At 38.6% G+C, this 26220-nt stretch overlaps 1 protein-coding gene across 1 annotated transcript; it reads right to left on the bottom strand.

Annotated features, from left to right (window-relative positions):
* Positions 1-1217: 1217 nt before the first annotated feature.
* Positions 1218-26005, bottom strand: YTHDF3 (YTH N6-methyladenosine RNA binding protein F3). The gene is made up of 5 exons (XM_053948044.1): positions 25557-26005; positions 23510-23534; positions 18302-18387; positions 15426-17018; positions 1218-3862 (listed from the first exon to the last, which is right to left on the bottom strand). Exons 1-5 carry the CDS (start codon positions 25578-25580, stop codon positions 3839-3841), a joined length of 1752 nt encoding a protein of 583 aa, XP_053804019.1. The 5' UTR covers positions 25581-26005; the 3' UTR covers positions 1218-3838.
* Between the last annotated feature and the right edge of the window lie 215 nt (positions 26006-26220).

Raw genomic sequence — 26220 nt, 5'->3', positions numbered from 1 at the left:
AGCTAGGAAAAATGCACTGATTTCATAAGGAATTTTCTAGGATAACCCTGCTTGCACAGGGAGGTTGGACCAGATGTCCCCACTGTGGTCCCTTCCAATGTGACCCATTCTGTAAATACATTTTGAGTGTGCTAATTCTCCTTTGAAATAGAAAGCAACTTCAAAATAGAACTTGGACTAAACAATGAAAAATATTTAAGATGCTTCCTCCTAAATATTACATTATTTGCACTTGACCTCAATATTATCTTTTGTTTAGTGCCATAGATTTGTCTGGAATAAGAATAATTTTGGCAAGCAGCTTTTGCATCTACATTCTGCAGATAGTGAACACTGAAACTGCCAGAGTAGCCAAAAAGGAAAAAAAAAAAAAAAACCACAGAAAGAGGATGTAGAGAAGTACTTCATAAATTAAGTACAGAATAAAAAAGTACCTGAAGAAGTAAAATTTGTCTAGTTATGAATATTGACTTTTTCTCAATCCAAGTCCCTCAAAATAACGTAGTGCTCAGGTTTTCCTTAAGCAAGCAATGTGCACGTTCAACTGACAAAAATTATTCCTGTCAATTATCAAAAATACTACATGAAACATGCTGATGTTACAAAGTCAGACACTCAAAGGTGATCAAACTTAAAATCTTAGTTTTTCCCACTTATGTTGGTAGGACAAGCTTTTCCACAGCATCTTTCTATGACAACTCTTAGGCCTCCTCAGACTGGAAGAATAATCAAAATGGAGAATACTCAGCATTTCCTCCCTCCTCCTCACATCACTAAGTATGTGACAACATCATATCTCACTTGAACACTACCAAAATCTTACAATGGAAACAGAATTTGTTTTGGTTTTTTTTCCCCTGGAAAGCTTTTCCCACTTTTAAATATTCTGCTGCATCTCTGGCTCACCAACCCCAGGTGTGTAGCTGTAGTGCAGGTAAGCCTATTCAACAGTGGGTACCTGCTTCTGAAAGAACAAATCTCTGTTTTACCCTCCCACCATCTCCCTTCTAAACATCTAACATCACAGAGAACAGGCCAACGCTTAAAGCAGCAGAAAATGGCTTGAACTGGCTCAGTTTGGATCATGGGAAAACAAAAAATGGCACAAAGGAGGAGGCATCAGGAACAGAAAAGGGGTTCCACCGATTCCTCCATTAGCAAGTTAGAAAGCAACCATTGTAACACCTTCACCGTATTGAAAAATCAGACCAAAAAAAGGCATTTCTACATTTATTTGAGATAATAAGCACCATTCCTTTTCTTTCTGGAGGAAAAGAACTTGTGCATAAGGAAGCTGAAGATTAGAAGCTTCACATGTCCATTAACTAATACAGCACTCCACAGCTGATTTTACAATGTTATATACTATTTTTACAGTACTTTATATGCACATAGAATTCCTTTTCATTTCAGCTGCACATACTAAACTCTCAGCAGTCAGCAAATCGGTCGCAACATGACTAACACCACCAGCAATCAAACTCTTCTATTTGTAGATTTGCTAACAATCCTGAAACAGTGTAAGAACTGTCACAGCTCTAAATGTGATCACCTCCTTCTCTCACAATCCTGTCTCATCTTTCCAGCTTTCAAAGCCTGCAACAGAGTGATGAACCCACTTGATGCTAAACTTGATTTAATACAAGAGCAGTGTTCATGCTATTAGAATAAAAAAGGCATAGGGTAAGGCAGGAAATATTAACAAAGCCTGCAAAAATATGAATACTGCAGTGAAAGCAAACTAGGGTTGCACATGCAATCAGTTCCTGAATGCTTGACTCCAACATTAGCTTTCTGGTAACTGGGAACTTCTGGGAATTTTTATAAGAATTTTGTAACAAAGAAGCATAAACATGCTGATACCTTGAGGGATCACAGACGAACTACATCCTTTGGACTCACTACATGGACCTTTGCCACTTCAGCTGATCAATGACAGCTGGAATAAATTAGCCCACAGAGGGAAATAGCTATAAAACCTGTTAGCAAGAAACAGATACACATGGAAGCAGTAATTTTTGGGCTGAAGCCAAATTTCATAGGGATTGGGCTTGAAACCTTTGTCTCCTAGTCTCCTCTTACAATATGCACTTTGCTTATCCCTCCCTTATCCCACTTGCTATTTATGACACAACTAACATTTAAGTGACATTGCTTCTTTACTCCAAAATACAGGAGTAGCCTCCCTTTCGAGCTTCCAGATAACTGGCAGTAAAAAATCAAGATTCGTATCTGCTACTCTGCAGTCTCTAACAATATGTAAAATAATGAGCAAGAAGTGTGCACTTAACTTCTTGTGTTTGCATGACTGTAAGAGTACAAAGGGCTTAAGAAGAGAGACAGCAAAAGTCAGCAAAATCATCTGTTTTAAAGACAAACCTTTGCTACTTAAGCTCCGGAACTTTGACTGCCAAAATCTGTAGATGAAGGACTTGAAACACAATATAAACATCTGTGTTGGACAGTAAGACATGAAACACGTTCAAATAATATGTGCTACTGCTATTTTAAGCTATAAGATATCTGACTTCTACATCGCTGCTCTAAAAAGGGAAAGCTATCCCTGGAGTTTGGTACAGGTTGTTCAGCAATTTGTACAGTCAATACACCCTCTTAACAGTTTTTCAATATTCTCTTCCAGCAGACAGAATGTGTTGCTATACTGATTGAAACAGAAGATACACTCTTTAGGGGTTAAAAATTAGTATAGAATTGGCCCATTTCATATGTATTCTAAAACTCTTGTTGCATGGTTCTAACAAAAATCATCTTAACATGGTTATCAACATGTCAACTCCATGGACCAAAGATTTTTCTCAAAATATTTTAAACGGGGTGAAAAATACCTCGACGTTGGCACAATGAAACAAAAAAATTTGAGAAACAGTATATGCTTGCTAAACAAGAATTATGTTTATTTAGCTAGTGAATCACCTAGAGGAGTAAATTTTCACTTTCATGATAGCAATCTGTCAGGCTTGCAAACACCCAGAAATAGGAATTAAAGATTATTTTAAATGTAGTTATAAAGGTCATAAAAAGTCTGATTTAGACTGAGGTACATTTACTCAAAACTGAGATTCATTGAGTGGTAGCAAACAAACAGTTCCTCAGACAAATGCACTTTTTTCAGTATACATGTTACAGAAAAAAAATAAAGAAATGTGCATTAACTGGTGGTGTCCACCAAGCTGCATATTAATATTCTCTTACACCAAACAGTTTGAAACAAGGGAAATGTCATTCTATTATAATTTCATGTTACGATTCATTTGGCTAAACTGCAGCTTAAAGTTGCTTTGCCATATTAAAAGATTACTACAATAATTTTCACATGAACATTTAGACTTGAGTTTTACTCCAGGACTAAATATGGCATGATTTGCTTTTAATCTGTTGAATAGCTAAAAACTGACAATTAAAAAAACTACAACAAAGAAAAAATTAAGTTGAAGCAATGTGAATCTCACATCATTGAACCACTTCTAATGGTTAAATGTTAGTATTTAACAAATTCAAAGAGTTAATGAATCCTTGCATTCGTTCGGTCTCCTGTGCCTTAGCTAGGATGCATAAATACAAAAGACAGCAGATACTGGTAAAAGCTTCAGGACAGAAAGTGCTTGACGAAGGTACAGTTCTCAAGTGTGTTTGGTGAGAGAGTATAAGGGCAGATGCACTGATGAGAACCATTACAAGAAGAGTCAATTTCGTGTTAAAGTGTTCAAAGATGTCACCTTAAGCAGAAAAAAGCTTTAATAACGTCTTCTTAGACATATTAGGCATTTCCAGAGTCTACATCATTAGTGTTGTATTCTAGCAGGACATCTCCATATAGTTATTGTTTGTTTCTATTTCTCTCCTGAAAAAAAAAACAAAAAGAAAAAAGAACAGTCATGTTAATACACACAGATCAATATTATCTCCTTTTCTTTTATTACAGCATTTTCATTGCTTTCAATTTAGCTAAACCAGGCAACATGCTTCCAAGGAAAAAGCTTCAATTATTTCCAGGAATATGAAATCATACAATTTAAGTCAACGTCTTAAAGAAAAACACAGAAGTGTATGTCAAACTAAAAGGCAAACATGTTCCAAAAAGCTGCTATCAAAAAAAGGACTCAATGTCAGTTTTAATTCACTTACAGTATCTCTGTCAAAGCCCCATATAATAAAAAGTCCTTAAGATCAAAAGGTAAAGTAACTAGTTGGCCCAACACCTCATCCTCCATACAAATGCTCAAGTGGCAAGAAAAAAAAAATATATTTTTTAAGAAGGCCATGCATGCCTTTTTCAGAAATTACTTTCAATAACAAAGTCAGTGAAATAGGAACAGCTACAAAGAAACCTCACTTCAATGTGAGCCTGAGCCACAGAGAGGACCATATTAACTAGACAGACCTCACAGCACTAGGAGATGCCACATTTGGCATTTAGAGCTAAAATACTAATGGCACTGTAACTATCAGGGACTAACAAATCTGTATTCTGTAGTACAGGTTTAACAATAAATGACACTTTGAGTGCTTTATCATCATCCTCCATTTTCTTTACTTAGTTCAACATAAACATACACTTCGGCGCTATGACTACCTCCAGGAAAAAAATAAAAATATCAACCAAGTACATATTATTGCCTTCATAATACATCTTCTAGCCTGTAAAATGACACCAGTCAGTGTAAAAAACTAAGACCTTATCTTTCAATAGCATTTTCCATAACACCTTTCTTTATATGTACAACTGAGCACATTAAGGAAATATACAAATACCTGCATGGAAGAGAGGTAGGTTCCCATTCCCATTAAAAGAGAATAAAAAGTATAAAATACCTCTCCATATTTTTATTAATATTGCATATTATAAATGGAACAATAACATAGCAGAGAAAACAAAATAACCCAGAAGGCATTTGAACAGCAATTTGAAAACCACACTGAAGCTTTATTATGCTAGAAGCTATTTAAGAAAATTGCAAATGAGCGTATGACACCACATAGATTCTTCCAAAAAGACAGTCTATTGAAAGAAGAAGGTATGTAACACTTATACAGCTTATTACTGGTGATCTAGTCCTTTCCAAGGCAGATCTCCAAGTTGCTCCAAGATGAAAACCAAAACAATAAAGCCCAGTCTTGGTCACAATGAGCAGCTCATGGTCCCAGCAGCTGTGTGTCTATGACTGGATATTAGCTAGAGCAGAATTTCAGTATATTTAAAGTGAAAGCAATACTTGCACTATTCAGCTAGAAAATTATTTTTTCTAGTTTAAAAATACATAATTAGTATTTTCATAGTAAGATACTGCTTTTTAAGATTGATAGTATCAGTCATTAACACAAGCTGATAACAATGCACTCTTGGCTGAAAACAGATGATGACTGGCCTCATGCCTCACTATGCATGTAAGGCATGCAAAAATAGCCTGCTAAGGCACATCTCAGATTATTCCTCTAATATTAGCAGACTTCAGTAGCAAGAACTACACAAAGTGTTGAAAAACACTCCTGCGGTAGGAGCCTATGAAACTGTAATGTTCAAATATATAGCAATTTTAAATACAACCTGTATACAACTAAAATCATCAGTTCCTATTCATTTGCAAGTATTACATATATAAGCACTGACTCAGGCCGTCTAGAAAGACACTCTGCATTTCAAACTGCTGTACTATAAAACTGACCAACATTATGCTTTGTGAAGCTCCCAACTCAAAATGTATTTAAGTTCCTAAAAATTCAAAGTAGGAAAGGAATGATACCCTGACTACCTTCTTCCACTTGATGAAACAAAGGAGGTATTGCAAATTTTACATCCGCTTTGAATTCTACAGAGGAAAAAGTCTTCATAACATCAGCACATCTTTCCTGTAGTCTCAAAATTACATATTACTACATTTATATTTAAATACTTTAAGCAGACATATAAGCATGACATTTTTCAATGCAAGTGAACAGTACATTCTTCAAATACTGGTATCAGTGACATTTGGCACTCTGTACTGCAAAACGGGGAGAAAGAAGACTTGATTTACTCAAAACACAGGCAGTGATATTCAACTCAAAACCAAACTCCTCCCCAACTCCAAGTCAGATCACACTCCTGGACCACTGTCTTTTCCTATTTCAAAAAGTAGCTTTCCTGAGGATTTTGGGTGTTTTGATTTTTGAGTTTGTTGGTTGTTTTGGGGGTTTTTTTGTGGTTATAGACAAACTATCAGAAGAATTTACCTCCAGAAGGTTTCCAGCACCAGAGTAGAAGGTTCCAGCATAACCAGTTCTCTTTTAACCAATTAATTTAATTTCTTATATTCAGATAAGCAAAACTTTTGTCACATCTCTTGCAATGCTCTTGGATGAAAACTTTCTCCTGTATATTTAAGTTCCCCGCCAAAGGTCAACTCACCATGGTCAGACTACCCAGCTCTAGGGGGAGTTTATGAACAGGACATGGAAATTAAGTACCATTCAAATCAGGACGATATGGGAACATATTGTTGGGTTAAAGGTACTGTCAGCTGCAGACCATATGCCAAGCACATTTCACACATGCAAATAACTTTCTGCACAAACCAAGTAAAGGTGAATCTAAAAACTGCTTCGGCCTTAGAAATGTGCATCAATCTAGTACAAATAAAACTATGAAATTAGCTGGGTCTGAACTGCAAAGCTGAGTTATTTCCAAATTTTAGCTGCCTGAATTCAGAGCATTAATTGAATGATCCCATGCTGAGAAGTAGCTGCAATATAATTTATCCTCCAATATAATGAAATCTCTGTGCTAACAAAATTTCAGAATTCAAAGCAACAAAAACATTTCCTGATCTGATTTGAAAGAAGCTACTGAGATGCACACAACCCTGACTTTGGGATTTCTTTGCCACAAAGAAGGTAAATGAAAGTAGTCTACATGTAAATGCAAATGTAGCCTAACAAGAAGCTACTACAGTCTTTGGCTGTATTTTTTTCCCAAGGTCCCACAAACTGAAGCTCAAGGTCAGGAAAGGCAGATCTGAAAGAATGACTTTGGCTGATTTTTACAGTAGTTGCAAATGCAAGCATTTCAAGGTGTCCATTTGGAAGCTGTCCAGGGTTGCAAACTTACACAGGCCAATTGCAGAGTTCCCACACTATCAGCACTATCAGCTATAATTGAAAAAAAAAAAAAAAAAAAGAAGTAGAATTTTGCCAAACCTCTGCCTCTTACGGCAATGTTTAAAGTGTTCATGCCTGGAGCTGTCTACTGTGCCCCTCTCCCAAGAGGGAGCATTCTAACAACAGCTTCAGAAGCTGCTTTACTGCAAACTGTGATCTAATCTTCAACTTAGAAGCCCGGCTCATCTGCAATGTAAGCTAACATGTCAGACTGCATTCTGTGAAGTGAGGCACAGGCATTCATCTGCTCTGCCAACTGTGCTGCGTGGGCAGAAACACCTGGCAGAGGCAGAGCAGGCAGCTGTAGAGGTGGCAAAAAGAAGCCACAGCAAAGCTCATGAAATCTTATTTACTAATGGCATCAGCCATAATCTGCAATTTATTTCACTCCAGTGTACCATTAAAGCTAGGACAGCATAAGCATTGGCCTTAGTGCTTGAGAACCACAATGAAAAACAGACAACTAGAAAAATGAAAAATTCCAGAAAATGTTTCCTCCGTTTATATGAATGGCTGTTAACGTAAATTAGATTACTGAAACTTTAAAGTTGTGTAAAAAAATTGGTCCTTTTTAACTTCTCACTCTTGAACTCCAAATTAAGAGGGCACATCTCAACACAGAAACTACCTCAGAAACAGATAAATATATTTAAATAGATTTCTCTGAGATGCACTTCTGGGAAGAAGGGAGAGAAGGAATAGATGAGAAGAGTCTCTAGAAGTCTTAAATGAACCTACAAATTTTTCCTGTGCAGATGCCATTCCCTCCCTAGACACTAATTTTCTTCTATTCCTTGACCCAACATGAAAACCACAAGGCACAAATTAAAAATCAAAGTTAACACACAAAGTCAAATAAGGTTTTACAACTTCAGAACAGCTCCTTCTCCCAGTAAGCTTTGAGAATTAATACTCATCTGAGACCCTGTTGCTGCAGATCAGCTGAACTACAGATAGTATATAAAGGTTCTCAAGCACATAAATATTAAGAAACTGCAAAAGCCAGAAGACCTAGACTTCTAATTTATTTATTCTTCCTACTAGTTTTGATGGCATTTTACTTCATCACTGAAACATACTTGTAAGCATATTTTCCTATTATAGGAAAAAATGTGAAAAAATTACCGAAAATGGTAAATAAATTTAAATTTTATCAAACTCATGCACTATTAGTAGAACATGAACAGACTATTATTTTATTATGGTAATGATAAAGGCAGTAAGAAGTTAATCCCCATCTGAAATTCCACACTGTACAACCATTCAAAAGGCAGAGGTGGAGAAAGAAACCCAACTACTTGAAGACACTAAATGATAACACACAACAAGGAAAGGCTCTGCAGAAACCAAGCTTTGAACTCCATGAGCCAGAAAAGCCCTTCCAGTCTTGTCTTCCCAGGCAGGTACTTTCAGTGACAGATCAGCCAATTCTAACTACAAGTAGCAAATGTTTTGCTTCAGCGCCGTACATCATTATACACTGAAATATCAGACTTTAATTATCTACAAGACAGCCATTTCAGCAAATGATCAAAAGCAAAAACATGCCTCCAGATCCTCACTATTATTTGTTAACAATGCTCAGAGTATAACATTGGTTTTTGAAGACTGACAAGTGACAGCTTCTTACCTAATCTATACAAATTGCATTTAGTGATGACCTCTGTCCCAGCAAGAGAAGCAGAAAGATGACTCTGACACTTGGGTTAGCTGCTCTCAGATGCCCATGGGCAACAAGAACACATTATTTAATTGCTCTGCTAAGGAATTTATGGTAGCCTTGGAAGGGAAATAACATTCACTGCAGGGCTTACAAAATGCACTGAGGAAGAATTTCTCAGGCAGTTTTTCTTTAAGCCTCACTACTCATACTCTTTGAATAGGTGTAACTCAAATTCAAACCTACCATGAGGAAAAATGAACTTACTTTATCTTGGTTTCCTATTTATATGAAAATGCAGTGAACTTGGAAATTTACTGACTACAACAGAGCAAAACAACAATCATTCATCAATATTAACTACACTACCAAACCTCTGAAAAATTCACAAAGAACTGGGCTCGAAAAACCTATCATCTGCTACGTTTTGTAATGTTTCATTTCATCTAGATGAATATGAATATGAAGTTTTAAGCAAGTTGGTTTTGATATAAAACAAAAAATCCTAGTTCAATCGAATCTACAGGAACAGCTTCAACAGACATGCAAGATTTCTATGTTTTAAAGTCCCATTTTTTTCCAGAAAACCACTTCCAGGAATCTCCAATGAGTTTCTGCTAGCTAGCCCATCTGCACTATGAATCAATGAAGCAAGGCTGTGAAGAGTCAGATGGGCTGGGACTTCTTTGCAATATGCAGGCATATTTCTTCCCTGCAAACTGCAGGAAAAGCATCACTGTTCTAGACAATTTATTGTTAATAGAGCATTGAAATCTGAGGAGATGTAGCAGGAAGCAGAAGGCTGCCTCATGAATTTTTACAGCTATCAGTGTATACTTAAGATTCTGCTTCTGCTCTGGAACAAGAGATAGGATTTCTCCTTTGCTTTAAAAATCACAACTTAAAAGACATAGCATTTAGAAAAGGTACATCTGTCACAGATCCAGCTCAATTCAAGTTTGAAGTCTTGTCTTAGGTAGCTGCCTTGATATTTAAGAACATAAAGTATTAGATTCCAAAAAAGTGACTGGCCTCTTAGGCTTTGAAGTAAACCATTTGGTTGATATTCCTAGCTTTTCCAATAGGGGTCCCTATTTTACAGGAGAAACTGGTCTTTCCACTCCGAGAGCAAGAGAAGTTGAATCCACCCTGTAAAAAGGACTTTGTAGGCTTGATTTTCAGGTAGGGATTTCCAACAAACAAACAAACACATGACAAGATCTGTTCAAGTGTTGCTATGAACTAAGACTGCCTGTGAGTTTAATTACTTTCCACCTCTTTTATTCAACAGTCCAATATTGCACTTTCCCTCTTGCATCATCATTAGAGAAACACAGGCAATATCAGTGCTCAAACTCTTACATCTCTCACTTCTCTCACTCTTTAAGAGATCACAGCATAACATCTATCCCCATCCTCTAAGGAATTCTAAACTATACCTTGGAACAGAAACAATTGACTCTACCAAATGCACAGAAAACAGGCACATTTGAAATCCCTGTGTCTGTAACCTAAGAACATGAAGGTCACTTTTAAGTTTTTCCAAAAGACTAAAGATGCAAAAGCAAATGAAGACACAGCAAATAAGCACACCATCATGGCAAGGAAATTCTGGAGCAGAATGCTCAAAATTATTCTAGCTCCAAATAGTCTTCTCCCATGACCAGTGGTACATAGTCATCTCACAACTATCAAGGGAGGGAAAAAAAGTGTTTCCTGTTTCTACTTTCTCACTTCCAATTATGAAGATTATACTCCTGATAAATATGAGGTTCAAGGAAATTGAAAAATAATGTCCCTTGAAACTTCATCAAAAGAATACAGGAAATGAACATGTTTCTCAGAAGATATTAATTACATAACCCTCTTTTAAATAGTTTCATGTTTATTACATAAACCTCTTTCAGATGTAAATACACAAACTTTTAGAAGTTGTTTAGTACAAGTATCATTAACTGCATTAAAAATTTTTGACAATCACCTGTTTTCCTTAACTGAAAATCTGTCAATGGATCTATATCTGACTTTTACATTATAATACAGTAATTGATGGTTGGGGGTTAAAAGGAGGAATTATCAGCTACAGTTCACTCTTAATGGATGATTTCTCCCTTCAAGATATTTTTAAGAAATATCAAATCAATCACAAGGTCAGCAATGTCCTAGAAAGGAAAGGAGTTACACTACGTAACAGTGCAGACTGATAATGACCCAATCATCAGAGAAACAAAAGTTACATTAGTATCAGAATGAAGGGGAAAAAAATTATTCCTTTTGAGAGTCAAGAAGTTCTAGCAATGTCAGCATTCCTATTACAAGATATGTAATAAAACAGAAGAAAGCTAAAATTTTAAATACTTATTCATCTGCCATTTAAAGGCTTCCCAAAAAGTAAAAAAATGCCAAATGCAAATTCGATAAACACAAATATATACTAAATTCTTCTATCTTACTTCATGAATAAAAATCAATTACTGTTCTGGACTATTGCACTACGAAAACCATCTAAAGCACTCCACAATTACATGAAACCATGGCCCTTTTTCCCACTGTATGCTACAAAAGTAGAATTCTCCATCAAAAAGTACCAAAATAAGTCCTAGGACAACGGGTAATAAGCCACCATCTGAGGGCAAGGAAGTCGTAATCTGCCAACAACTGCATTTTTAAATGCAGAGCCACATTTTATTTTCACCCATATACTTACTGAAGATCAGATGTAAAGCTTCTACTACAGATGTTTTTCTTTATTTTCAATACCTTTTATTTTCTAAAATGTAATTATGTCATCTTAAAAGGCATATTTTCAGATTTCTGTTTCATTCATTTAGATATTACAGCTTTCTGCTGAAAGGCAATCAAACATCTTTTTAAATAATATGCATACAAGTTGCACATTTACACCACAAAGCAGCAGTTAACTAAGGACAAATGGAATTCCAGACCACTTCAATGTATGTCTGACAGAACTCATGACAAGCATCGCTCATTTCTCTGATCCTTTGGTAAAAGATCACACCACTTGTATGTTTAAAATAGGAGTCTGGAACCTGAGCTGTAAGAGAAAGGGAATGATTACTGCACAAGCCCAGCTGTAGATACCTTACCCACACCAGGGTTACATCAAACAGTGGTGTAGACACTACAGTTCTAGTATTTATGCTTAAAGAGACTCTTCTTTGTCATTTTCAAGTTACCTTTATCAAAACTGGCAAAGTTACTGAAGTTTCATGTTTATCAGAGACTATTCCTTGTACTTTCAGAAGTATACTGCCATATTTTTATAAAAAAAAAAATACTGCTAGGCCATAGTGGAAATGAATTATTGATCCCCCTGAGTTGTTAAGATTAAACTTTTACAACCAATTATTTTAAGATAAATTAGCTGTAATGATGAACAGTTATGAAGTAAATTAAATCCCTAAATCATTTGCTGTTTACAATATTTAGATTGCTGGCTGTATGAAAGTTTGTAACCACCTATGCAATAACAAAATATTAACTGAATTTCAAGGAACATGGAAGGGACTACTGCTGCCTGATGCACTTAATATTTTATTAACAGCTATAAGCATATTTTTCATGACCAAAACACTGGGAAAAAGTGATTGCCACAGCCACCAAAGAAAATAAACAGGAACTTAATTTACACAGTTCTACAGGCAGTAGAAAGTGCACATATTTAAATATAGCTCCATAAAAACTTAGCTGGCACTAGGTAATAAAGAGTTATTCAATTAATCATAAACCAAAGCTTACAATACTAATTGGTGCATTTACAGACGTGAATCATAAGAGTTAACAATGGTATGTTTACAATTTAAAGACAGACTGCTTGTAGACTGTGTGATAAAAGAAAAAACACAGATTTAAAATCAACATTCAATCATAAGAGAATGCTAAAGATAAACTCTCAGTAGATGTCATTAGTTTAATGTGAACTCCCTATATTTTAAGTCTATATTCATTTGCTGAAGGCACACCTCAAATCCATCTACAAAGAGAAAACCTCACTACTAACCTACACAGTTCTACAGCAATTTTTGATAATTGGTTTTAAGACCAATTTGTACAATGCCGTAAAAGAGCCAATGGCCACTACTGCAAGTATCTTGCCATGTATGTTTTCTCTCAGTGTTGGGAAAGGTAACTATTTAATAAGAAACAAAGAGGTCAGTACTTGAGTCATACAGATACTGTAGGTTTCTCTGAAAGTATTATTCAAATAGCAATGTTACTTTATTACTCAAATACCCATCATCACAGTTATGTAGTTCAAGACCTACTAAATGCTAAACTCAGTACTTTGAATTTTAAGTTTAGCACACATAGAAACACTTCCACTAATCTACATTCCTCGTCTTCATTACATTTTGTGGCTTTTACCTACTACTGAGGGAACAAGACCACAAATAAAACAATCTTCCTGAGTTGATAGGACATGTCTCAATTATGACTTGTTTGTGAATTTTTTTTTTTTTTCAAAAAAGGAGGTATTTTTGAAGCAAACCAGTTATTTGTGAAATATCTCAAAATTTTGAAAATTTCGAAAATACTGGAGCGTGAAGGCTACAGAGACACAATCTAATCTTAGTCCACCTGAAACATTACAAAATTACAACAAATCACAGAATCAGAATGTCTGGAAAGGGCCCATGAGGATCATCAAAGTCCAACTCCTGGCTCTGTGTCCAAGAACAGAACCTGAGAGTACTGAAAAACAATACCTGAGAGTACTGATCAAACACTTCTTGAACTCTGTCAGGCTTGGAGCTGCGACCACTTCCCTGGGGAGCCTGTTCCAGTGTTCAACCACCCTCTTTTCTTCTATCTGATCTACGTCTTCCCTGAGACAGCTTCAGGCCATTCCCTCAAAACCTGTCACTGGTCAAAGAGTGACGAAATCAGTGCCTGCCTCTCCACTTTCCCTCATGAGACCACAATAAGGTCTCACCCTCAATCTCCTCCAAGCTGAACAAATAAAGTGTCCACAGGTTCTTCTCACATAGCTTCCCCTCCAGACCCTTCACCATCTTTGTGGCCCTTCTGGATGCTCTCTAACAGCTTTATGTCTTTCTTATATTGCAGCACTGAAAACTGCACACAGGAGTTGAGGTGAAGCTTCACTAGCACAGGGTAGAGTGGGACAGTCACCTCCCTTAACTGGCTGGTGGTTCTGCACTTGATGAAGTGGTACCAAAGCCTGAAAAAGTCAAAGTCATTCCCTTACATTTAATACTAGTTAAGAAAGTAGTCCATCAACCCATCAAGATACCATGAAAGTTAATGATACTCATTTAGGACACAATCCATTTTCTTTTTAGGAAAAAAAATCCAAAAGGCATTACATACACAATTGGGATATTCATCTAGCCTCCCAACAACAGAAAACTTTCAACATAACAATTTATTGCAGAGTCGTGCAATAGAACTACAAAATTGGTTTGGGGTATGCCTGACACTGTTCTACAGGAGATGCGACACACTTGTTGAAGAATGGAATCTACAACAGGGGTGAAACCACCATAGTACTAGAAATCTAAGAGAAGTAAACATTTCACCTGCTTCATAGCTTCTTTTTGTGTTGGCTTCAAGTGAACAAATTCTCCACTTCATATATCTCAAGGCCCTTAGCACAAACCCTAAAATTTTGGGGGTTTTTATTCAGTGAGTGGTGTGACATGATGAACAGAGATCCTTAGCAACAAACCGTACTGATGGCAACTCTTTTTTTTGAATACCTGCATATCATCTAACTGGTAAAAACAGCTCCCGAAATGTTTTTAACCATGAGACAAAATCATACATTTACAATTACTGGCAAATCTGGAAAGCAAGTAAATATAGGAAAAGTAAATATTGTAGCCGATGGTGAGCACAAGTGTTATGATTAGGGAGGGTACACAAGACAAAGTAAACAAGTACTATAAAACTGCTTGAATTAAGTGCTTTTCCCTTGTCTGGTTTCCTGAAATTCCTCCAAAACTACAAATTTCTCTACAGAGTTACCACATTTTCTCTTCCTTACAGAAATGAACTACAAATTACTTTTTTTAGGAAATGCACTATCAGAAAGGTCAAAAAATTATTTCGACACTATTCAAGTCATCACTGTATCACTTCTGTTTTTCACAGTTCCACAAAAGAGAAACTGAATCAAGGAGAAAACCTCCTTTTCACACTAATCATGTGGTTAACATTTAATTAAAGCAGAATTTGAAATGAAATGCTATGTTAAATAAAGTACGCGTCTTCTCTAATTTCTGGTCCTTTTTGTGACATCCAGAAACTGTAAAAATCTAAGCAAGAAGAATTAAGTTATGCATAATGGACACAATTCAGTTTTCATTTGCATTGAAGAAGTAGAACGTGTCGGATGTCTGCTTATTCAGGCCTACCTTCGTATTGTGATTAAACAGATGTCTGTACTAATAAACAAGTCACAGGAACTTAAATTTTTACATTAAGAGCCAGTTATATCAAGTAGACACTTTGAATAAGAAATACCACTTCCTGATTTAACACTTGCAGACAGAAATTCCAGATGAATGAAAAACAAGGCTTCTGAAAACAGAAAAAAGAGAGCTACTGTAACGCACTGATTTCTTACCCTACGCATGGCTTCCTCCTCCTCTTGACGCTTCTCATAATGTGCAAAGTCATCAAAGATTGAGGTGGTATGCTTGAAAGTAGCAATTATTTTAAGCACTTGCTTGGCTTTTTCTAGGGGTACCTCTTGAGTGTCCCTTGAATTGGTAACTGGTTTGTTGTCATTGTTTTCCAAGCGAATATGTCGCAGTTGGTTATTGGGAACGTCTTTGACAAAGATCCATTTGACATCAAACTTCCCCTTCCACTTATCCTGAGACCAGACACCAGCATATGCATTGTAGTCCACAACAGACTTCATCTCAGCCACTCCGCAAAAGTGTCCACTGCCATTCACACTGAAGAGTAAATAGAGCGGGCCTTTTCCATTCAGGGACCGGTAAGCAGCATCCAAGCGCTTATTCCCATGCTCAGTACTACACCAGATAGAGTACTTAATGGAGCGATGAATATCGTCCTCTGAATAACTTTTGATTATAAACACACGTCCATTCTTCAGATTCCAATCGAAGTCTTTGGGATTGTAGTTGTTTATGGCCTTTAGTTTCTCCAGCACTGGGTGCACTTCCACACCAGAAGGTGAGGAGCTGACGGATACAACACCTAAACCAAAGTTCTCACTACCAGCTCCATTGTTCTGGCTAAAGCCCACACCCCTATTACGAGGAGCTACCCAGCGGTTTTGCAGCTGTTGCTGCTGCAACTGGTGAGGCTGGGCCTGCTGCTGAGGTCCTTGTTGCTGTTGTGGTTGCTGTGGCTGAGGCTGCTGTTGAGGCAGTTGGCTTTGCACCAGTGGTGGTGGCTGAATTAATGGCTGAGGCTGCTGGATTATAGTCTGAGGAGGCAGTACTGGTTGAGCTGGGGGTGCTTTTACCACTGACCCTTTGTCATCCCAAGTTCCAATATTCATGTTGTGTTTTATAGGTGGTGGCGGTACAGCAGGGCCCCCAATGCCCACATTACCTTTAGGCTTGAGTTTCGGCTGAGGTTTAGCAGGTTTCCTTGCAATTGCAGCCCATGAGGTTGGTTTAGGTGCTGAACTGCTAACTGGGGGCACGCTGTTAGCTGCAATGCTTGTCATACCTGTACTGCTCAGAGCTGAACCTACAGTTTTTGTTACAGCAGCCGTCATATCTCCACCAATTTTCAGTCCAGTCATGCCTTGTTCAATGCTGCTAATCCCAGGCACCTTGCTCAGAGTATCACTGCCAAATCCAGCCTGTCCATCTGCTATGGCTCTCCCAAGAGAACTAGGCGGATAGCCATAGCTGCTGCTGTAAGCAGAGCTTTGTGTTGATTGTCCCTGAGATCCACTTGTCCCCCACGTAGAGAAGTCTGCATTCCCAGGAAAAAAATTAAATCCATGCTGCCCAAGAAATGGAGGGGTATTTCCTAATGCTCCGGGTTGACTAAATACACCATCAGGTATGTAATGGTGTTCACCATTGCTCATCTGTCCATAAGTTGTCAAATATGGCATTGGAGGGTCACCTGCAGTTGACCATGCTGCTTCACCTAAAGAGTATGGAAATCCAATGGATGGAGCATAATAGCTAGGCATATATGGGTCTGACATTGGTGGATAGCTGTTACTCTGCAAGAAAATAAAATTTTAAAAATCAGCAATATTGATAATTATGCTCAAGGGGAAAAAAAAACTGTAATACAATCCAAAACATTTTTAAGGGTTATATGAATGCATTTGTAAATTCCACCATTCCTCACAACATAAAAGATGAGTGAGGTATCTGTCGGATAAGGCCATTTCTTCAAGAGACCTTCTCAAAACATTAAAGGGCCCCCTTTTGCTCTGGAACATTATCCTCATTTTTTAGCTACTAAGCTAGGTTTAAAATGCCTCCATGCCAACAGTATAAAGAAAATTATAAGCTGCTCTAAAACAAGTCATAACTGTACCTTTATAAATCAAGAAAAATAGCTGCAACTATGACTTAAAGTTGTGGTATGCTTAGATTTTGTCATATTTCTCACTTCTAATTGAAGACTCCAACAGAATATTAGAGTGAAATGGATGCAAGGATGCCTGTTTGTTTCAGGAGTAGCCACAAAAAAAGAGGTAACATATCCATGCTATGGAGAACGGCCGTTAAATCAGTACTACTCCAGACAAGACTCCTGGGAAATCACACAATTTATTTCTTGAGACATTTGAAGGACTACCCCCATATGATTTCTGCTGGTTTTTTTGTAGAAAAAATTGCACATATCATCCTCTAGCTGATGCTTCCTTAATGCTGTATTACTGGGAAAAAAAAAAAAGAAGGCAAGCAGAAATGCTTAGTCTTTTAATAACTTGCACTCTCTCTCTCTCAAGATCACTCCAGTTTACAAACTTAACATAACTCATTAACTCTCAACTACAGAGGCAATTCACAGCTCTAGAAGTCAAGCCATTAGCTTCTTGGCAGAAGAGCTGTACCAAGCTGTAGTGATGCTAAGCTTCCATCTATTATGCCATCAGCTGCGAGCTACTTCTACCACCTTTAAAGGAAACCATATCCAAGCAGTTAATATATTCTCAGAGCCAATAAAACTGTTGTTTTGGACTGCATTCAAAATTATGATTTTGTTTTAAAAGTAAGGGTTTGGGGTTTGTTTTTTAGCTCAAGTTTCATGTAACTGCATCCTTCTGAACCTAGAGCAGAAGCTCAAGAACAAGAGACGTGAAAGCATGCTTTTTAACTGAAGCTTTTCCAAAATTTTTAAGAATACTTCATCCGATTAAGGTATCATATGATAAGACAAAATATGACAAAATTATATTTCTATATATATTCAGGCAAATCAGCCAAAAATTAAGTCTGGAAGTCAGCTAAATGTCAGTTAACTTCAAGGTACTAATCAATGTTCACTTACCTGATTTGTCTGACTACTTAGATATGGCTCAAAATCATCATCATTTACTGCATCCTTTTGATGAATCGAACCGTTTTGTACTGAAACTAAAAATAAATCTGTATTAGAATAGTTTCTAGAAAATCTATGCTGCACTTTCAATCTAGGTAACACTTCTAAATCACATGTACATTGAAATACATATTGTAAAGTACCATTCCAATTTAAACAAAATAGCTCATTCTACCGATCATGAGGATCAGATCTCAGGAGAGGTCTGCAAAGATGGCAGCTAGAACAGCCTACTCCTGACTACTCTTTCCTGAGATCCACAGACATGTGGATGAAGAACTGCAGGCACACCTTATTTGCACAGGTAGTAAATCCAGCATTTCCGGAAGTACCAGACCAAGTGCAAATGTGCAGACCAACCCGATCTATAGACATATTCAATAGGTTCAGGGAAAAGTTGCAACATACAGCTTTCTCCTGCCAGGAGGAAAGGCAGTTACCCACCAAGACAACCATGAAGGACACTACTATTCAGCTATTTAATCCTGTATTTCCTACATAACTGTACTGCATTAGTGACATCTCTGAAGATCTGAGGTGACAAAGCAAGACAGAAATAAAAGGTGATTACAAGCCTTTCCCAACACATATGTCACTATATGCTGGAATCTCTTCCTACCTGCTCTTCTTGGTCTCCTACTACCTTTCATTTCATCTAAGGCATTACACCTACCTGGGATTCTCCAGCTGCCCAAATTACTTGAAGAGTCTCTCTACCATCCCTCAGGCTACTATTCAAACAAAGCCACACTGCACAAATTTCTGCTAAGTTCCACTGTTTCCCATGGTGCAAAGCAGAGCAGGAACTTAAACCAGCTCTTTCAATTACACAACCTGAAGATGAATATCTGTTCTCAAAAATAAATTTACTGGTTATCCAAATGCAACTTTTTTTTTTTTTTGTCAAATATGTTCAGTGGGGGGAAAAAAGAAAGTCTCAGGATGATCAGTAAGATGCATTGAAAAACCACGACTGCAGAAGTTACAACAAAACAGCAGATCTTCTGAAACTTAAACTGAGTTAGGAGCCAATTTTATAGTTTCCCTCTTTTAGCAAAAGCTTCTGAAAAGCATATACAGCCACATAATTAAATATTCAGCTTTGCTGAAATTAGTGTTCAAGAGTCAGGGGTTTTTTCTTGCTTCACTGGGGGAGGAGGGTTGCCACCCAAAATTCACATTGTAAGCCAAGTGGTGCTTGAATTTTTTTTTCACATTGACTTCAACATCCCTAAAACAAAACTGCCTTCAGTGAATGAAACTAGCTGAAAGAAATGACAAAGTAATAGATATAATCACAAAGAATAATCAAAATCCTGGAAAATTTTATTAACTTCAGAGAGCAGTAAGAAAAAAAAAGGTAAAAAATTCATAATTTAACACAGAAGGTTTTTTCAAAGCAATTATCTGGGAAGAAAGCAATCTGTGTTTTGAATACCTTCTTGAAGTTTTAAAAGAACACCCGACACTTCAGTTATTTCAAACTGTCACACTGCATTTCTATACTAGCAACAGTCAAATATGACTAGCAATGCTGAGCACAATGCAGTTTACAAGTGGATAGAACAATATTCCTAATTAAACACCACTTTTAAATTAAACATTAGATGTTGGGAGTTCTTTTACCCCATAAATAGAGTTTCAGGTCATGTATCATCCTGAATTTACACACAATGGTAACATATTAATGAGCTGGAATTCCTCTTTATATTTGGCTCAGTTACACACAGGATGAAGCTCAAAACATTTTGTCTATGTCATGTCCACTGCTCAGACTTAACCAAACAGAACAGACAGCACAACTCTCAAACACAATTCTATTATAATGAAAAACATGGGCAGCAGCATACAAGTTTCTTAAAAGTATGCAACCACAAGTAAAGGAATAAACAGATGTATATCAAAACTAGTATCCCATCAAAATTAATCTCCTCATACTGACAGCTAATCTTCATAAAATGTGCATCTGCTGAGCTTATTGTTCCACAGGTATCTAAAGGTCACTGAAGACAGAATTATTTTTGGTCTAACATTACAACTAACATAAAATATTCTTGTAAATGTATTTTCTTTCTTATTCATTCTGTACCAAGATATTAAAGTCAGTGACACAAAATATTTCTACAGTGATGTTTTTGCTGGTGAAATATATACATTTCCCAGTGAAATAGCATCACTACAAACATGTTTCTTTAGCTTTTCATTCTAAGTTTACATAATGTGTTAATAGTGAAGAATGTAGCCCGCACAGACATTTAACATGAGCAAATGAATGCCTCATTCCAAAAATCTCATGTTAAGTGTTCCAACTGAACAGGGCAGTGATGAAGAATACTAACTGAAATTAATCTACAGATACTAAAAATATCTGTATCAATATGATGCTAAAAATACCGTATGTTTCTGCAAACACTGTGAAAGCATACAGTGTAATTAGGTATTGGGAAGAAGCAACTCATCAAATAGAGCAATTTAAAGCTAATAAATATTCTTTTAGCTGCTACTATCCTTGGAATAACCACTCACAAAAAATGATAGCCAAAGGTGCAAGAATAACTTTTTCATAAGTCATCACACCTTAATGTGAAGAATAAACAATAAAAGAAACATGAAATATTTCATTCTTGTTTTAAATCTAATAATTACATTTTAGCTTCCTACAAAACAAAAAATTGTTACACGCACAAGTGTAAAAATAAGTCAGCACCTTCCTATGACAGATTTGATACACTGGCATAATAAACAAAAGGGGGGGAAAACATAAAGGAGTTCCAGGAATGCCTTTTTTCTTCACGCCCCTATAAGTCATAATCTGATGGATGTCAGTTCTGATGTTTTACGTCAACTGTACAGTAGTTGACAACTAGAATAAGTAAAGTTTTATGACAGGATGATTTACTCATTCAAGTCTCCGAAATACCAACACAAATATCTGACACAAGAGATAGACAGTACTGTTCTACATACTAGAACTTCAGTCCCACAAATTGTGGCTGAAGGAAACAGCACAGTATACCAGTTTATGATCACTTAGTTTAAAGCATCCAAGGCATTTTACTAGACAATAAAAATCAGCTACCTACCAATATCATTTGCAGGTCTAATATTTTTCATTTCAGTATGAAATATGTATACACCCCTTTTACTGCTCACTCATTCTTTCATATGTTCTACCAGACATGTGGACAGCTTCTGCCATCCTCCTTAACATTACTACTCTTATGTACAGAACCGGTTTCAGATTGGTCTGTTAACTCAGTATCAAATCTTCCCTCAAAGCTCCTCTAAGCTGAAACCTATCACAACAACTGAAAGACTGTGGTCTAACGTGGTCAGCACGGACTGCTGACACCAACTGAATTCAACCACTTGAAAAAGCCTCTAGCCAAAAGTCAACAACTTGTGCTACAGTGAAAATGTTAGCACAATCTCCTACACCTCTAATCTAATGCGAAGTCATAACTTAGTTTCACTAAGCAGGTATCGTACCAAATAATTTAACAGAACAGAGATCAATTGCTCTGTTTCACTATAGTTTTCACTTAGGTCATAGTCTCACCAAGAGAATCATGAGTATTCATTATTTAAAAGGATGCACTCCATTAAAAAATCCAAGTTCAGAAATGCAAAAATCTCTTCCTTACATAGCAAGCAGAGATGTGTTTTGATTCAAACATTCCACAGCAGTGACAAATTATAGAACACAAAAATATGCTAACATAAATAAGCCAAAGTAAAGCTGACTAGTGCATTTTCACACACTGCAACATACCACCCAAATAGAAATGCCTAATAAGTCCAGTCCAATTCACATATATAGAGTACAGTTCAAAAGCTACCTGTGTGAGTCTGACAGATGGACCTAATTAACCTCAGTAAAACTGAGAAACAATAATTCAAAGATTGTGAAGCCACAAACTACTTGCTACAACAAGTCTGACTTTTCTTCTCATTTAAGGGCAACGTGGAAGGTTATAACCACAAACTATTTCAAAAACATTAAGTAGTTAATAAGTGCACTTTGGGAAAAAAAAAAATACGAGAGAACAAGCATTCAAGAACAACCAAACTAAGAACACCTGAGGAAGTAAACATGTTCATTTTTCTCTGAAGGCAGAGAAATTAAAAAGAACAAGCCTCAATGAGATCTGTGAACCAGATCTCACAAGCAATACACGTAACAAGAAGCAGATAATCTGCACATAGACAGAATAATAGAATAAGTATGCTGTGGATAACATTAAATGACAGCTCACAGAGAACAATTAAATTAGTTCAGATAATGAACTAAGAGGGGCAGAGAGTACCCAAGCTCAAAAAAAAAGTTTCTTATCTGCATAAGTATAATAAGCATATTAACAGAGGTAGCTATGTGCATGCTATTCTATAGCTCAGTTTGCTGAGCAGCTAAGAATTAAATAGGCACAAAGTGGACTGTTTAGGCGGAAAGAAATTCCAAATAGAATATTAGTGAGAAAACAAATTCCAGACAAAATATGCAAGATATAATCTGAAATGTTGTTTACAACTGACTTGCCAAGAATTTTAGAGAGCAGAATATTAAGTAGTTAGTAGTTCCTTCCTTCTGTGGGAAAGAAATCCCACTGAGTATGGTATTTAAAAACTAAGACCACGACAGAAACATGAAAAAAGCAGAAAAGCAGAAGGCCTACAAACACAGACAAAAGATCAGTTACTGGTGCTAAAATGAAGCATGACTACAAAAATTCTGAGAATAAGGAAGGTGATGTTTTCTGCTCATAGATATGAGTAACTAGTCACATGGATGCTGTCTAGCAAACTAAGGAAGCTGCTCAGAAGATTCTTCCTGATGATTCTACTCACTACACAGAAAGGCCCAAGGTGTACTGTTAAGAAGAGATTATACAGACATATCACAAAGGCAGAAAAAAAGAAATAACTATTTAACTGTCTGACTTCTGACATTAATCTTTTGCAAAATAACACACTGTAAACCGATGTACTGCTGTGCCACAGTAAAAGTGCTGGGAAGTAATATTCTGGCACACAATTTACTGTCATCCTGCTCTGAAATAAAAGACTTCCTATAGCTACAACCTCTTGCTATGATTGTCAGACATTATCCTCCATAAAAGCAATATTACAGATTTTTACAGAAATACAAGGTCAACTTACCTTTATTTCCCTGTCCTTTAGGTCTCTGTATATAGGGAAGGGGGGGGGGGGGGGGGGAAGCAAAACAAGGTCAGTTAGAATCCTCTAATATCAATTTCACTGTAATTCTATTTATTTGCCAATTCTGCCCTTTTCAACTTAAAGATCACTTCAAAATATTACTAATCCATGCTCCTACAAAAATGATGTGACATTACTTAAAATAACATTATAAAATACTACAAAATCAAACCCTGATAGAATTTACTAAAAATATTGAAATCATCTAGGACTTAACAGCATGTGAAGACTAAATGGTGCTGAGAAGCTGAACAAGTGAATTTTAATTGCCCCAGGGCCTGAAAAAAATACTAGCAATAAACAAAAATAACACAGAATTAAAAAAAGGTTAGTACCTTAAGATTACTGCCAATACCCAAATTTCATTATGATATGTCATCTTTTAAATTGACTGACAGGTACTGATCAGAGAATAGCATACAAATGCCTTGCTTTTTAGATATACAAAGGAATATAGAGTTGTATCATATTCTGAACTTCAAGTTGTGCATTCCTCACCTAGGAAATTAAACAGTCTGTACAAAGCTTTCACACAAGGAAATAATTCCTTAAAGAGGATTTTTATTTTTAGGATTAGTCATTACAAAACACTGTTAATCTGTCATGCACTAAGAATCAATGTAACATTACAAGTTACAGTATCCTTAATTCCTCTACAGCAAGATAAACTAATTTCAAAAAACAAATCCTAGTCCACGACAGTCTAATTCACCTTCTCATATTACTTTCAACTAAGCAGGAGTGGGTCTCCAGGCTCCATCATTCTCTTAACAATTTTTAGTCCTGAAGAACTCAGTATTCAGAGGTTTGAAAGTTTAGGAGGTAACCACCTCCAAGTTACTTTCATGAGCATTTGTCTCAGTTACCATAAAACTGTTCAACACTGCTTCATCTAGAGGTGCACTGGGTAGACACTGCCCTCTCCCAATACAAGAAAAATCTCTGTAACTTGAAAAACCCCAACCACCTCATCTTTTGGGATGAATCTAATCCAGACACAAAGGCATGCAAAGGCCAACGAGAGACACAGAACTAGAAAAAGTTGGGAAGAAGCAGCCTTCATGAAAGACAGAACAATGAAAAGCTAAGAGATCACTTAGCTAGAAATAAATGCTTAAAGGAAACTGGAGAGCATGCACACAGACAAAAGAAACAGAACATTAAAGCCAAAGAGAGAAAATAAAAGGAGAGAAGAGACTGCAGGGCTAAAACTTTTGGGGAGTGGCAGAAACCCACGGACGAAGCAGAGATCAAGACAGAATAGCTTCCAGCCAGAAAGAGAGACCAGCAGAGGCAAAAAAATAACAAATTCTAAGCTCCGTGAAGGACCAAGTTTAAAAAAGTGCTGCACAGTGCAAAGAGAAAAACTGAGAACTACTGGAAGAAGCGAAGGTCGAGGGAAAAGGAGAAGTCAGAGGCCCGAAGGGAGAAAGGTGGGCGAGGGGAGCGAAAGGCAGGAAGAGAAAGGATGCGGTAACGGGGGGCCTGGGGGAGTTTGGGGTGCGCAACGAGAGGAGCCGACGCTACGCGCCGCGGGGAGCCCGGCTCTACGGCGCTCCCGGAGCGAAGAACCGGGAGCCCGGGGGCCTGGCCGGGCAGGGCCGGCTCCCGAGTAGGTCACACACAAAGGGGGCCGCGGGCGGGGGCCGGGCCGGCAGCGCTCGGGGCTGAGCGGCGGCGGGCGCTGCGGGCGGGCGGGGAGGCGGAGCGGCTCCGGCGCGGATCAGCGGTTATAAATAGGGGCGGCCGGGCCGGGAAAGAGGCCCGCCATCCCGGCTGCGATGGACAGCCGCTCCCCATGGCGGCGGGGAGGGAAGGACGGAGGGAAGGAAGGAGGGAAGGAGGAGGCCGCGAACCGCGCCGCCCCGGCGGCGAGGGAAGGTGCAGGTGGCCGCCCCGCCGCCGCCCTCCCCCGCCGCGGGTAACGACGGGGCTGGGAAGAGGGGAGAGCGGGCGGCCGCCCCCCCCCCCGCCCCGCGGGCGGTACCTGGTCGACGCTGGTGGCTGACATTCTTCACGGGGAGCCGCGATCCCCTCGCTCCGCTCCGCCTGGGCCTCGAGTGATTCCGCACGCCGGGGCCGCTCGCTCGCCTCCGCCGCCTCCTCTCCACCGCCGCCTGATTGTCGTCGCCGCCGCCGCCTGGGCTCGCTGCCGCCGCCGATCGGGTTCCCGCTGGAAGGAGCCGGCCGGCCGGACGCAGCGCCGCTTCCCCCCCCTTGCTCTGGGCTCCGCTTCCCCACAATGGCGGACGAGGCTCCGGCTCCCACTTCCGCTCCGCGCCGCCCTGACCTTCCGCTCCCCCCGCCGCCGGCGTCGCCGCTGACCTTTCCCTTCCCGTCCCCGCCTCCTCCATGTCACGTGGGGCTCCAAGCCGCGCCGCGCGCGCGCGCCCTCCCGCCGCCCAGCGGCTCTCGCGGCGCGGGGGGGCGGGGCCTGCGGCGGGGGGCGTGAGTGCGCGTGCGCGCGGCGGGAGGCGGCGGGCGGAAGGAGCCGGGGCTGTTCCCGCCCCCGGCGCCCTGGGAGCGCGCGTGCGGCTCAGGAGCGCCCGGGAATGGGGCGGTGGAAAACGTGGAGGATTCTGTCCGCCCCACCGCGGACCTGCTGGGGCAGGGCGGTGTGGCGACGGCGGCGGGCATCCGGCCGCGGGACC

The sequence above is a fragment of the Vidua chalybeata genome, chromosome 1, assembly GCF_026979565.1.
Source record: "Vidua chalybeata isolate OUT-0048 chromosome 1, bVidCha1 merged haplotype, whole genome shotgun sequence".
In the NCBI taxonomy this organism is placed as follows: domain Eukaryota; kingdom Metazoa; phylum Chordata; class Aves; order Passeriformes; family Viduidae; genus Vidua; species Vidua chalybeata.
This window is presented reverse-complemented; position numbering and strand designations above follow the sequence as displayed.

Coding starts and splice junctions, on each gene's coding strand:
- YTHDF3 (XM_053948044.1), bottom strand. CDS start 25,580: ATGTCAGCCACCAGCGTCGACCAG. Junction 23,535..25,556: donor CAGCCACCAGCGTCGACCAG/GTACCGCCCGCG, acceptor CCCTATATACAG/AGACCTAAAGGACAGGGAAA. Junction 18,388..23,509: donor TAAAGGACAGGGAAATAAAG/GTAAGTTGACCT, acceptor ATTTATTTTTAG/TTTCAGTACAAAACGGTTCG.